At 38.1% G+C, this 13,778-nt stretch overlaps 2 protein-coding genes across 2 annotated transcripts; one reads left to right on the top strand and one right to left on the bottom strand.

The window, feature by feature from the left end:
- The first annotated feature begins 194 nt into the window (after nucleotides 1-194).
- LOC134680321 (zinc finger protein 80-like) lies at nucleotides 195-2,087 on the top strand. Its single transcript, XM_063539435.1, has 2 exons — nucleotides 195-1,332; nucleotides 1,637-2,087. Exons 1-2 carry the CDS (start codon nucleotides 278-280, stop codon nucleotides 1,944-1,946), a joined length of 1,365 nt encoding a protein of 454 aa, XP_063395505.1. The 5' UTR covers nucleotides 195-277; the 3' UTR covers nucleotides 1,947-2,087.
- A 551-nt stretch (nucleotides 2,088-2,638) lies between these two features.
- Nucleotides 2,639-13,745, bottom strand: LOC134680568 (epidermal retinol dehydrogenase 2-like). The gene is made up of 6 exons (XM_063539679.1): nucleotides 13,452-13,745; nucleotides 12,945-13,082; nucleotides 12,127-12,318; nucleotides 11,517-11,646; nucleotides 10,788-10,964; nucleotides 2,639-2,890 (listed from the first exon to the last, which is right to left on the bottom strand). The coding sequence occupies exons 1-6, from the start codon at nucleotides 13,698-13,700 to the stop codon at nucleotides 2,745-2,747; spliced, it is 1,032 nt and encodes a 343-aa protein (XP_063395749.1). The 5' UTR covers nucleotides 13,701-13,745; the 3' UTR covers nucleotides 2,639-2,744.
- Between the last annotated feature and the right edge of the window lie 33 nt (nucleotides 13,746-13,778).

Here is a 13,778-nt window from a genome sequence, read left to right as displayed (position 1 = left end):
TGAATTAACACTAAAGGCTGGCAACTCGCCGTTGCTTCTATCTCTACGTCTAGCGGTGCTACAGAAAGAGACATAATGAATATGTGGGCTAAAAACAGGTCAAGGTCATGTCAGTTACGGGTTACGCATAAAAGATGTTTTTTTTGAACTTGCAATACCAATAACTTCATGTTTTGACATTTCATTTGACTACTCGTACCTGTAAACTTTGTTTTGGTATTCAAAAATATTGAAAATCCTATTTTATCTTTTTTTAAGTAGCATATTTTGCTTTATAATGAGTGAAAACTTTCAAAATTGTTGTCGAATATGTCTAGATGTAGATTCCGAGCACGTATCCATTCTTCAAGATCCTATTATCCATCTCCACGTGAAGTCTTGCCTTGCAATGACTATTTCGGCAACAGATACGCTTCCAAAAGAAATTTGTGGTTCCTGTGTCTCACAATTAAGTGAATTCTACAATTTCCAACTGAATGCACGCTGCTCACAAGACTGGTTGGAATCTTCTGCTGAAGAACAGTCAAAAAAATCGACCGAGACCAAGACGCCTATTCAGCCATTACCTGACTCTGAATACAACTCGGATTCGCTCCTAGAGTTTTTAAATAATACTGCTAACATAGAGGAGTACTTACACAACTTAGGAAAGGAAGATATACCATCTATAGTGAATATGTTGGATAGGAATAATGAAAATTCAATGGATGGAGTCAGTAAAATCTTACATGCTAAATCAATGAAAAACACTAGTCCTAAAAAGAAAGATAAGATTAAAACTGGCTTAAGCATGGAGGTAGATGTACTAGACTCTGATATAGAAATAGTACAGGAAATATTAATGAAGGAAAGTCCAAAGAAAATTGAAACAAAAATAGAAGGAAATGTATGCTTTGCTTGTAGAATGAAGTTTGATACAATACAAAAGCTATCCCAACACATAAGTATTTGTGATAACGCCATTAGAACTTGCCTGGAATGTGGTCTTCTCTGTGATTCTAGAAGGAAAATGCTGCAGCATAGAATGACCCACAACACTTTAATGCCACTGACTTGTGCTTGTGGTAAACGGTTCCAAAGTGAAGAGTTGCTAACAGACCATTTCCGAGTCTGTCATATTGATTACATGGCATTGCTTGGTTGTAATTTTCGTTGTAAGCAATGTGGCGAGTGTTTTAAGGAGAGGTTTCAGTTGTACCGCCATGCAAGGGCGCATATTATGAAGGCTCAGGAAAGGGCTTGTGATGTTTGTGGGCACAGCTTTGTTGGAGATGATGCACTATCAAAACATAAGCTGGAAGAACATAATAAAAGTGATAAAACTCTGTACAGGTTATTATTTTTTCTTGAATTATCATTTATAATTGATTTGATGGGATGCCCTATCCCACAGAAAGGTCTATTTTGTCTGGGATGTATGTGTATGAAAGCTACCTTAATAACCTGCAGAAATCTATATTATATATCATTGAATTTAAAGCTAAGTTAACACACAATGTGCTGGTATACACCAGCATTTTAGATTTTAGATTTGTCACATTTTGGACACTTTTCTGGGTGTCCCTTCTTATATTTTACATTCTATATAATGTAATAAATTTCAAATTCTCCATCTATATTTTTTTTTGTTTTTTAGATGCAAAGTCTGTGGAATCACCTCATCAAACCGTAAAGAGATCTACACACACATATTAGGCCACACAGCCAAATTAGAACCCACCCGTCACCTGTGTGAATCCTGTGGCCGCAGCTTCAGCACTCATACATCTTTAGCCCGACACGCTATTCTACATAAAAATACTTACAGTTGCACTTTGTGTGGGGAGACGTTTACATGTGTGCGTTTGAGGGATGAGCATGTATTACAGCATAGGGAAATGGCAATGTGTGAGAGATGTGGACAAAATGTTTATTGCTGTGAGTTGGAGAAGCATTTATGCTTTTGATTACAGATCTATGCCTAGTTTTCTTGTGTAAACAAATTTCTCTTAGTATAGAAATCCATCTGGAGATGGTCCATGCAATATTCTCACATTGTCTCAATGCCTCTGGACAGTTTCACTTGTGATGTAAGCACCTTTTAAGTCAAGCTATGAAATACGTGAAAAGTTTATGAAAAATTACTACTGTTTATAAATAAAACAGATTGAAATACCTAAAACAATATTTAATTGTTTAAATTCAATCATAAACCAATAATTACCTATTAAAATTAACTATAACGCCTAGTTAAATATACACATCTATAAAAACATTAACTCCACTGTGAATTTAGGTTTTTACCATGTACCATAGCTATCATCTAATAGGGTAACTAAACTTATATGCAATTAGAAACACTTATAGAGGTGTTATAGGTGATTATTGCTAGCATATTAAAGGTGTCAACTTTAATATTAATAGTGACCTTCCTGTCTTTTGTTTGTAAATCCACAGGTTTGTGTGCCAAAGAGTTAAATAGAAAGCTATTGTTTTTAAAGTACAGATATACCAGAAGCTCCATTAGGGTCTCCCCAGATATATCAGCATGAAATCGGGAAAAGCCGTTTGGAAAAACCTTTATGTCTGCGCAATAAGAGCGAAACAGCAGGCGTCGGCCGATGCGAGCCGAGATGAACGACGACTTTTTCGCTGCCGATTCCGCGTCGATATATCTGGGGAGACCTTTCGCAGAGCAAAACGGCACTAACGTCCTGCGGACAGGAAAAACAACTTTAGTCCAAACCCGTAAGGTTAGATCTCATTCAACAGAAGCAGAACCACCCTCTGTGGCCAAAGTTGAAGAAGTCTGTGAAAATGATCCTTATCCTGTACGGCATAAGGTTGTTAAAGTCAATCAGTGTCTTCATGAATGATGGTATGCACACGATGCGATTGTTCTGCCGTATCCCTGTAAAACAGAATAGCTTAAGATACAGTTGAACCTCTGTAGATAGTCGCATACAGCGGCATTGGTTTCACAACCACCGAGGCCTTACATGCCCCAGATTTAATTATTGCGAAGATGCCTGCCTGGTATCAAATACAAATATTTCCAAAATTGGGAATACCTACGCGAGAAAATTTCGGAAACTTCTCATAATTATGTTCGGAAATTAAAACTTCTCTTTTCCAAAATTTTAACTTTCCGAAACGCACATTAGTAGGAACCATAGAAATAGATATCTATAGTAAGAAAGTAGATTCAGACATTAGGATGATATGGACTTCATAGATTTTGCAGCAAATAGCTATGTTCGTATTTGTTAGCGTTAGAGTCTGACCAGCGCGTCGTGTCACAAGCTATTTTTTTAAATTCTTTTGTAATAGGGGAGGGTGAGCTCTGGGTAAGTGGTCCAGAACCCCCAAGATCTACCTACTTAAAAATTCAAAAATGCTTACGGCTAACTACGAGCATAGATAGGGTCGTGGTTTCTGCCACTATGGAGTGAGAATAGATATCCAAATATTTAAAGTAGGACGCCAGGATACTATACTCATCAAACGTATGACATATCCAAATGAAAATACAAATTTATTTACTAAATACTTTTATTCACTTTACATCACTATAAGACCTGCTGCGGCCTCGAGACTTAACATTTAAATTACGTACCGTAACTATTACTAATTAAATTTAACTTAAGTACATCTCAGGCATATTTGGGCCTGTAATACACACAAAATCCTACATAAGAATTACAGGTTTCATATTAATAATAGAATTTACCATGTAGAAAGTTCACGTTAAAAAGAAATTCAGACTTAAATATTGTTTATCCTTTCCAGCAAAGGAACACAGTCACTAATGTAAATATAAGTTTTTAACTCACAGTTTTATCGAATGAACACTTCACCTCGAGTCCAAAAATTAAGTGGAGAAGACGGCTTCCCCTCTAGCATGGTGCGACACCACCCTAGATCTTCCAAAAGCCATAGGGCCAAGAGCCAAGAAGGCAAGCCAAGGGCCAAGCCAAGGCAAGAAGTAGGCCTAGCCAAAAGGACAGGCCTAGCCAAAAGGACAGGCCTAGCCAAAAGGACAGGCCTAGCCAAAAGGACAGGCCTAGCCAAAAGGACCCTAGAAACAAAGAGAATGTTCTAGGTTTTAGAGAGGTTATGTTATAAAAAGTTATATTTATATTTAATTGGGACAACGCGCGATTTAGCTTGCGGAAATAATGAGATTAAAAAATCCTTACCGGTTTCTAAGCCGAGTCCCTTATATTAGACACCAGACGTGGCGACGTAGGCCCACGCGGTGAAACAAGATGATGTCTCATCTTTGTCAAGGAATTGCTGGAAATTCACACCAAAACACGACATTAGCTAATTGCAATTGACAATAAACCACTTCGCTTTTCCTTCCGTATATTTAGAAAGTGTGGACAACTCACCAAGTTGGTTTGAAAGAGGTGAAAAGGTTATGCCGCCATTACCGGCGCATAGGAAGCTAGGTTAATCATATTTTGGGCCAAGCTGGAACAAAATATATCAACGATTAAAACATTGAACACCGAATTTAACCGAGTTTTAGGAAATATAATCTTTAAATAAAATACATACCCCATGAATTAATTGCCGACCTGATGTACAAATTACGTCTTACATCTTGTCACGCAAGATAGTAGTGATGAAGCGAAATTGAAATAGCAAAGCCACAGACAAAGTGGTGAATGGAAAACCTCCCATTCAATGACATCGCAACTGACCGGATCCAATTTACAGAAAACCGAAGTCACCAAAAATAAAAAGAATTACTAATTTCGAAAGCTAAAAATAAGGACATTATTTATAACTACGAATTGCAAAATATAAAAGAACACATACTAAATGTTTATTCATAAATACTCTTTATGTATGACTGATTGTTTGTGCCAAACCACAGACAACAAACCAACTGTCATTGACGGACGTCAATGTTTATGACGACAGAAAACAACACTGTTTCAACCCGTTTTACCAAGTTAAAGCCATTTATACGTAGTATAACCATGTTACAAATGTATTTCAATTGTGAAATGTGTAAACTCCAAAGAAAACAAGGTATTTATGTCCCAGCACAATGCAGGAACGAACAATGGATGCGCTAAATGCGACGATTTATATATGATTGATGACCTACCATTCCGGTAAGTTTTATCCTCTAAATATAGCCAAAAGCGTATATGTGAAGATTAAAAACAACATTACTGGTCTCCGACCTTGACCTATCTACTCTAATACCCGTGTAGAACGTATATCAACCACCAAATTCTTACCAAACAAACATCTACTTTTCTAACCTATAAAGTGTCTATCTACAATAACATTCAGACGTTTATAACACTGGGTGCCTACCCTAAAGTGTTACAGTTCATCTTTAGTTGGGTTAAAAAAAATTTTTTTTTATAAAATTTTTTTTTTTTTTAACTTATACGTCTAATATGAAGTTACACCTTAACCTACCAAACTTAACCACGAGAACACAGATAATCTGTAAAGAAAACAAACCTTATGACAAAACTTATATCTATGACTTGGTGAATGGCCAATTCAACCAAGGAAATCTAACAACTAATTTTGATCCGGGTCTACTTATTACTAGTGAATACTTACCTAAATCTAGAAGAGGATGTCAAAGACGGCAACCCGAAAAATAACTTTCCCTTTATTAAAGAAATTGCCTATCACCGACAAAGGTGGAACTAAGTAAAGAGCTGCATCATCTAGCCAATACACAATTCCTATAACGACAAACAAAAGTTTAGTCACAGTACAGAGTTTATTGAGAACGTAGTCTCGTTTCACGATTTAATAACGTTTTATAGGGTAGTCCCACTTAAGGGTTTATAAGTAAAGTAAGTTTCTGTAGTTTATTCAGATTATTTATTGTTTTATGTCTTTATAAGGACATATCAAAGATTAAGATTGGTCCGTATGCATCCGGTACCAATATATATAGAATCAAATACATGGAACACTTACCCGGTCTGATGAAAACAAGCTTGCGCCAGGCTGCATTCAGTTCAGTAGGTAAGTTCAGTATTTTGTATCATATAGGATATTTCAAATTTAAATATTGAGCCAACAAGTGAAAAGACGAGTACCGCTACGAAGACGGCTCGGCTTCACCAGGACGTACAATATCTTTTATATGAAAGTTACCTAGAAGTTTTCCTTCTAAGGATTTTAAAGAGTATACAAGAGGACTTAATTTTTTATGAATGACACACTTGTCATAACGGGGCGCTAATTTAGCGGAGAAATGTTTTGCTGCATTTGACAATGGGAAACATCTTTTATAAACGATTTGTCCTTCTTCTAGTTCTACGTGACGCTTCCTCATGTTGTAATACCTAGCGTTACGTTCATGGGAGGCGATCAACGAGTTACGCACTTTTTGATATATAGTTTTAAGCTCTTTAAGTTTTTCAGAAAACTCACCGCTGGTATCTAATTCGAGCGCGTTTTGATCTATAGGACCTTCACTATTATAAAGAGAACCATCTAGAATCATCTGACGACCATGTGTTAGAAAATACGGTGTATCTTTAGTTACTTCGTGACGAGCTGTATTTAATGCACATTGTATTTCCGATATGTTCTTATCCCAGTTACGGTGATCAGAACGCACGTATGAAGCAATAGTTCTGACAAGTTCACGGTTCACTCGTTCCGTTTGATTCGTCTGAGGATGATATCTAGGGTTATAGAAAATATGAGGGACATTATATTTGGACATTAAGTCTCGAAAGTCTTTTGAAGTAAATTGAACACCATTGTCGCAGAATATATATTTAGGAACCCCATGTATAAGAAATATCCCTTTTTCCATACACTTAACTATAGCTTTCGCAGTTATGTTGCGTAATGGAAACAAAGTCACATACTTACTGAAATAATCAGCACATACAAAAAGATACTGATTTCTCAAATAAGACGGAGGAAAGGGACCAAGAATATCACAAGATATGGCTTCGCCTGGTGACGATATACGTCGGGGATTACCCATCAAGCCAGGACGAGCTAAATTAACAGGTTTATAAGTTTTACAAATTTCACAAGATTCGACGTATTCTTTCACGTCTTGAAACAACGTAGGCCAATAATATAAGTCCGCTATTTTGGAATGGGTTTTAGCCACGCCAAAATGACCGGCAGTAGGATCATCATGATACTTATTTAAGATTTCATTTCGGTGCTCATAAGGGAGTACCAGCTTCCAGTCAAATTGAGCTGTCAGACGATACATATTCTTAGAGTAACGGAAAAGTTTATCATTTTCAATTTTAAAGTTGGGAAAGAGAGAAGGTTTTTCAGATACCTTTTTATATATATCAAGATACCAAGGGTCTTGAATAGTAACAGAATTTATAGAACTGACATGAATACGAGAAAGACAGTCAGGTATGACATGTTCTTTGCCCTTTCGATGAATAATTTCAAAGTTAAAGAATTTATATTAAAAGTCTTAACCGTTTCATAAATAATCTCCCTAACAATACGAGATTCGTTAGGAGATTGACAATCATCATTCGAACCAGACGACGCAGAAGAGCCTTGCTCATTCAACCGATCCAATAAAGAAGTAATTAACGTTTTCAACAGAAGTACCGCTTCGGTCTCCTGAGGCAACCGTGAAATACGACACAATAGATATTTGCAACGCGAGGATAGCCTGTCGATCGCCGCTGCTGATAATTCTCCTTTTGCTTCTAACTCTATCTCCTCTACCTTATGCTGACAGAGTTCTAATTCGGAAGCTTCATTACTTATTACCAAGTCCGGGAACTTTAAACTACCCTTTTTGGCTAAATCTGCAGTCTGTTTCAAAGCTTGACACAGACTGGATCTACGTGAGATGGGATTAACCGGAAGTCTGCGAATCGCTAATTCATGTGACATTTCGTCTTTATGTAAATGGGTGATTTTACAACCAGCTTTTATGAAATCCATTTTTCGAGATTGATATGTAATATCAGAAGTAAGTCAGTTTCAGGTATAGAGTTATAATATTTTAAAGATAAGTTAAAATTTTATTAGATTTTAACCCTTTTAAAGTATTTTAAAATATTGAGAAAATCTCTTTAAGTATAGCTAATTATTTAGCGTATAAAGTATAGCTTTATTTATAAATTGGTTAAATTTATAAGTTTAACCTCCAACACAAACAACACTTTCAAACAACAATTTGCAATTCCCTTTACATATAAAAACCTTAATACTAAAATATTTCTAAAATGTTTCACTTGGAAATGTCATACTCCATAGGCCATACGTTGGGCACGCCACTGTAATAGGGGAGGGTGAGCTCTGGGTAAGTGGTCCAGAACCCCCAAGATCTACCTACTTAAAAATTCAAAAATGCTTACGGCTAACTACGAGCATAGATAGGGTCGTGGTTTCTGCCACTATGGAGTGAGAATAGATATCCAAATATTTAAAGTAGGACGCCAGGATACTATACTCATCAAACGTATGACATATCCAAATGAAAATACAAATTTATTTACTAAATACTTTTATTCACTTTACATCACTATAAGACCTGCTGCGGCCTCGAGACTTAACATTTAAATTACGTACCGTAACTATTACTAATTAAATTTAACTTAAGTACATCTCAGGCATATTTGGGCCTGTAATACACACAAAATCCTACATAAGAATTACAGGTTTCATATTAATAATAGAATTTACCATGTAGAAAGTTCACGTTAAAAAGAAATTCAGACTTAAATATTGTTTATCCTTTCCAGCAAAGGAACACAGTCACTAATGTAAATATAAGTTTTTAACTCACAGTTTTATCGAATGAACACTTCACCTCGAGTCCAAAAATTAAGTGGAGAAGACGGCTTCCCCTCTAGCATGGTGCGACACCACCCTAGATCTTCCAAAAGCCATAGGGCCAAGAGCCAAGAAGGCAAGCCAAGGGCCAAGCCAAGGCAAGAAGTAGGCCTAGCCAAAAGGACAGGCCTAGCCAAAAGGACAGGCCTAGCCAAAAGGACAGGCCTAGCCAAAAGGACAGGCCTAGCCAAAAGGACCCTAGAAACAAAGAGAATGTTCTAGGTTTTAGAGAGGTTATGTTATAAAAAGTTATATTTATATTTAATTGGGACAACGCGCGATTTAGCTTGCGGAAATAATGAGATTAAAAAATCCTTACCGGTTTCTAAGCCGAGTCCCTTATATTAGACACCAGACGTGGCGACGTAGGCCCACGCGGTGAAACAAGATGATGTCTCATCTTTGTCAAGGAATTGCTGGAAATTCACACCAAAACACGACATTAGCTAATTGCAATTGACAATAAACCACTTCGCTTTTCCTTCCGTATATTTAGAAAGTGTGGACAACTCACCAAGTTGGTTTGAAAGAGGTGAAAAGGTTATGCCGCCATTACCGGCGCATAGGAAGCTAGGTTAATCATATTTTGGGCCAAGCTGGAACAAAATATATCAACGATTAAAACATTGAACACCGAATTTAACCGAGTTTTAGGAAATATAATCTTTAAATAAAATACATACCCCATGAATTAATTGCCGACCTGATGTACAAATTACGTCTTACATCTTGTCACGCAAGATAGTAGTGATGAAGCGAAATTGAAATAGCAAAGCCACAGACAAAGTGGTGAATGGAAAACCTCCCATTCAATGACATCGCAACTGACCGGATCCAATTTACAGAAAACCGAAGTCACCAAAAATAAAAAGAATTACTAATTTCGAAAGCTAAAAATAAGGACATTATTTATAACTACGAATTGCAAAATATAAAAGAACACATACTAAATGTTTATTCATAAATACTCTTTATGTATGACTGATTGTTTGTGCCAAACCACAGACAACAAACCAACTGTCATTGACGGACGTCAATGTTTATGACGACAGAAAACAACACTGTTTCAACCCGTTTTACCAAGTTAAAGCCATTTATACGTAGTATAACCATGTTACAAATGTATTTCAATTGTGAAATGTGTAAACTCCAAAGAAAACAAGGTATTTATGTCCCAGCACAATGCAGGAACGAACAATGGATGCGCTAAATGCGACGATTTATATATGATTGATGACCTACCATTCCGGTAAGTTTTATCCTCTAAATATAGCCAAAAGCGTATATGTGAAGATTAAAAACAACATTACTGGTCTCCGACCTTGACCTATCTACTCTAATACCCGTGTAGAACGTATATCAACCACCAAATTCTTACCAAACAAACATCTACTTTTCTAACCTATAAAGTGTCTATCTACAATAACATTCAGACGTTTATAACACTGGGTGCCTACCCTAAAGTGTTACACTTTATATGGCAACTTTTTTTCCTATCAAATAAGCTGTTAGTTTCAAGCTGTCATTTAATTTCATAGTAATTTTATTGCCAGGTGCGGCTTATCCTGAAAATCTGCGTTTTTTTGTGCCACGACTCTCTGGTCAGACTCTTACCTCTCTGGCGCAGTCAGTGGGATCTTCCATGCAACTTAGGGCCCCCCCACATCTGGCGTTTTTTAGCGTCGGCGTCTATCGGCGTCGGTCCAGCGCTATGGAAAATGACGTCGCTGCGCAGTTGCGTCGACGCTGCGTCGACGTTGCGTCGACGTCGGCCATAGAATTGTAGACGCCGACGCTCGAAAGACGCCAGATGTGGGGGGGCCCTTATATCGAACAAGGTAGACGTTCTATAGACATGATTTCTAAATTCTTGACCGCTTGTAATATATATGTAACATGTGACACTAAAATAAAAACATTCTATTCTATTCTATTCTAAAATAGTAGGTACGTAGTATCAGACTTGAGATTAACCTGACCTTCAATGATCATTCTAGCCGCGTCTTTAGGCGCGAGTTCGGGGCAGTAAAAGGCGAATCTGTGCGTAGGGGTAGGATACATTCCTGTAGCCATGGTCGCCACATACACGGATGTGGTGTGGATATTCTTCGTCCACGCGTCCAGGCGGAGCTCTTCCGATATAGAGTCCATTAGACCTGAGGAAGTAGGTATTTAGGTTTGTATTTAAATTTGAACTTATATTACCTTTCACATATATTAGCCACTTTATATGCCTGTGAAACTAAGTTGGAAAATTCCTTGGAAGCTTTATTAATAGCTCACTGGAAACAAAACGAGTTTCCATGTTTGACTTTGGGAAATTCTATTATCTTTTTATTTAAGTACAAAATTTGCAAAGAGCTGTCGGATTAAATACTGATGAAACTATTGAAAAATTCCTTAGGCTTCTTGTGGTTATTGCTATATTGCGCCAGCTATTCTCGCTGGTCTATTTTTTAGTCCTACAAAAGACAATGGATAATATCGAATTCAATGTTAACCTGGAGCACAGAATAAGCCCAGAGTACGGCTCATATGAATCTATACCTATGGCTTTTACGGCGCCATACCGGCACATGGCATAAGCCCTAATTTGTTATGATTTTTGTACAATAAAATGTTTTACTACTACTACTGCCCTATCCGATGACAAGTAGTTACCTTCATTTAAAATTGCTAGTGGTAAGTTAAGCCTATGTCGATGTTACCTCTAAGACCGAATTTGGCTGCGCAGTACGGCGCCATGTCAGCGCAAGGCATGAGTCCTGCGCTCGAGTTGATCGCTACGATGTGGCCGCGCCGTCTCTCGATCATGGTCGGCAGGAAAGCTTGGAACACCTACATGGAAACCACTTCGCTAAAATTAAACTGTGTCTTATTTATAACATAACTCATAACCGTCGAAACCCTCCGTCAGATGCCGTGAGTTGGTACTAGTATTTAGTTACCTATTTAGTTCCCTGCGTCTGACGCTTGATTAATCCAAATATTATAAAGGCGAAAGTGTGTCTGTCTGTTACCTCGCCGCTGAACCGATTCAGTTTAAATTTGGTATAGATAGTTTGAGTCCCGGGGAAGGACATAGGATAGTTTTTATGTCTAAAATCATCCCTGAAGAGAGTGCAAAGTGGGGTGGAATTGCCTAATAATTATAGTAAGCAATGCGCGAATTGAATAATTGCTATTAGCATTATCCGGGCGCTATACCTACGTAGACGAAGTCGCGGGCAAAAGAGTTGACTACTTACTTTTTTAAGTGTCTATTATCTCGAGTTCCTATGCATTACACAATAGTTACTGTTGTATGAGCATAATTACCCAGAAATGCGCCAACAAGTTGACTTCAACTATCTTGGCCACAGCCTCAGGCCGGAGACAAGTCAGCGGTGCAGCGGTCACGGCACCGGCGTTGCTGACCACCATTGATACCTCGGTCAGCTGCCGTCGCATCAGGGTCGCAAGCGCGAATACTTGCTCGCGGACTGTCACATCCACCGTGTAGCCGAAGCACTGGAGGGTTAAATAGGCAAAAGTTAAATGAAGGTTAATAAAACCTTTAGCAAATAAACAATAGTATTCTGCACCGTCTTGTGACTCATTGTGACCAGTGATAATTTAATGCTGCCATACCTACTCGTACATGACTGTATTTGCTGAATGTGGTCGTAGATAGATTCTACACCTGGGGATGCTTCTGGATAAATCTAAAATCAATCGAATCGGTACGGTACTACATATTTTAGTACACGCGATAAGATTCGGAGAACTCAGAGGCCCTTCTTTCTTATTACTTATTCATTCAAGAGTCTGATAGTGTTGAGAATGACACCTAATATTACCTGAGGCCTATTTCTCCCCTGGGTTGGAATGTCAGATGGCTGTCGGTTTCGTAATAATAACTAGTGCCTACGCCAATTCTTAGGATTAGTTATCAAGTCGACCCTATTAGGCTCCCATGAGCCGTGGCAAACTGCCGGAATAACGACAGGAAGAAGAAAGTGTTGAGACGACACGAGGTGGTTGCGCTCCGTCCGAATGTCATGTGTAGTGACTGAATATACGCGAGTAGAACACTACACGTTCACTCCTTCAGTTAGGTCAGCCCTTCAGATAGGTAGTATAGGTACGGAGTTTACCTCGCCATCCTTGCTCCTTATTTCGTTGACCACAGCGTCGTTCCGCCTCGCGTCCTTATCCCAGCAGACAACTGTCGCGCCCAGTTCAGCGAATTGCATCGCTAGCTCTCTGCCTAGGCCATTACCGGCGCCTGTTATCTAAAAATTTAAAAACATTGCCGGTTTTATGCAGAGCATCAACACATACTCTAGGCGAAGTTTTTCCACAGGTTCACCCAAAATGAGTTGAAGAAGCGATGAATAATCTAACAGTATTTTCTAAGAACTCTGAGGAACATAAGTAATGAACTGCTGTTATTTACTTAGCATGTAAATTTTACGCAACATGTTTATTTTCGCATATTTTTGCATAATAGGAACCCTATCTATGTTTTTACCACAGACCAACCAAGTTTAGATACTTGGGAGAAGCGGTATTTCTTTTTTCATTTGGTCCATCTCGAAATATGAATACTCTTTGTACATGAACGCATTGCAGCTTTGGCTCTTACTGTATAGTCTACTAACCAGTATAGTTTCCCCGTGCAAACTCTTCATAACCGGCGGCACCAATACCCGAAACACCGCCATAGCACAAGTCGAGCACAACTTAACGACCAACACCAACGTATCCAACGCCCATAGAGGCGCTAAAGCCAACTTGCTACTCCCCCACCAAGGCAGGATCCAGACCTCCTGTAATGCCCTGAACTTTCTAGCCGCAGTGCCTACGCAACGCACTAATAAATTCTTCCTTCCCATAAAGATAAAATACATCTAAACAAATACAGTGAGCATACTGAATATAATGACAGTTATTTTTCTTTTCAAAAATTACGGATACAATTGCAACCT

Source organism: Cydia fagiglandana, chromosome 3, assembly GCF_963556715.1.
Source record: "Cydia fagiglandana chromosome 3, ilCydFagi1.1, whole genome shotgun sequence".
NCBI classification, from domain to species: Eukaryota; Metazoa; Arthropoda; class Insecta; order Lepidoptera; family Tortricidae; genus Cydia; species Cydia fagiglandana.
Note: the sequence above shows the minus strand (reverse complement) of the source record. Positions and strands in the feature narration are given on the sequence as shown.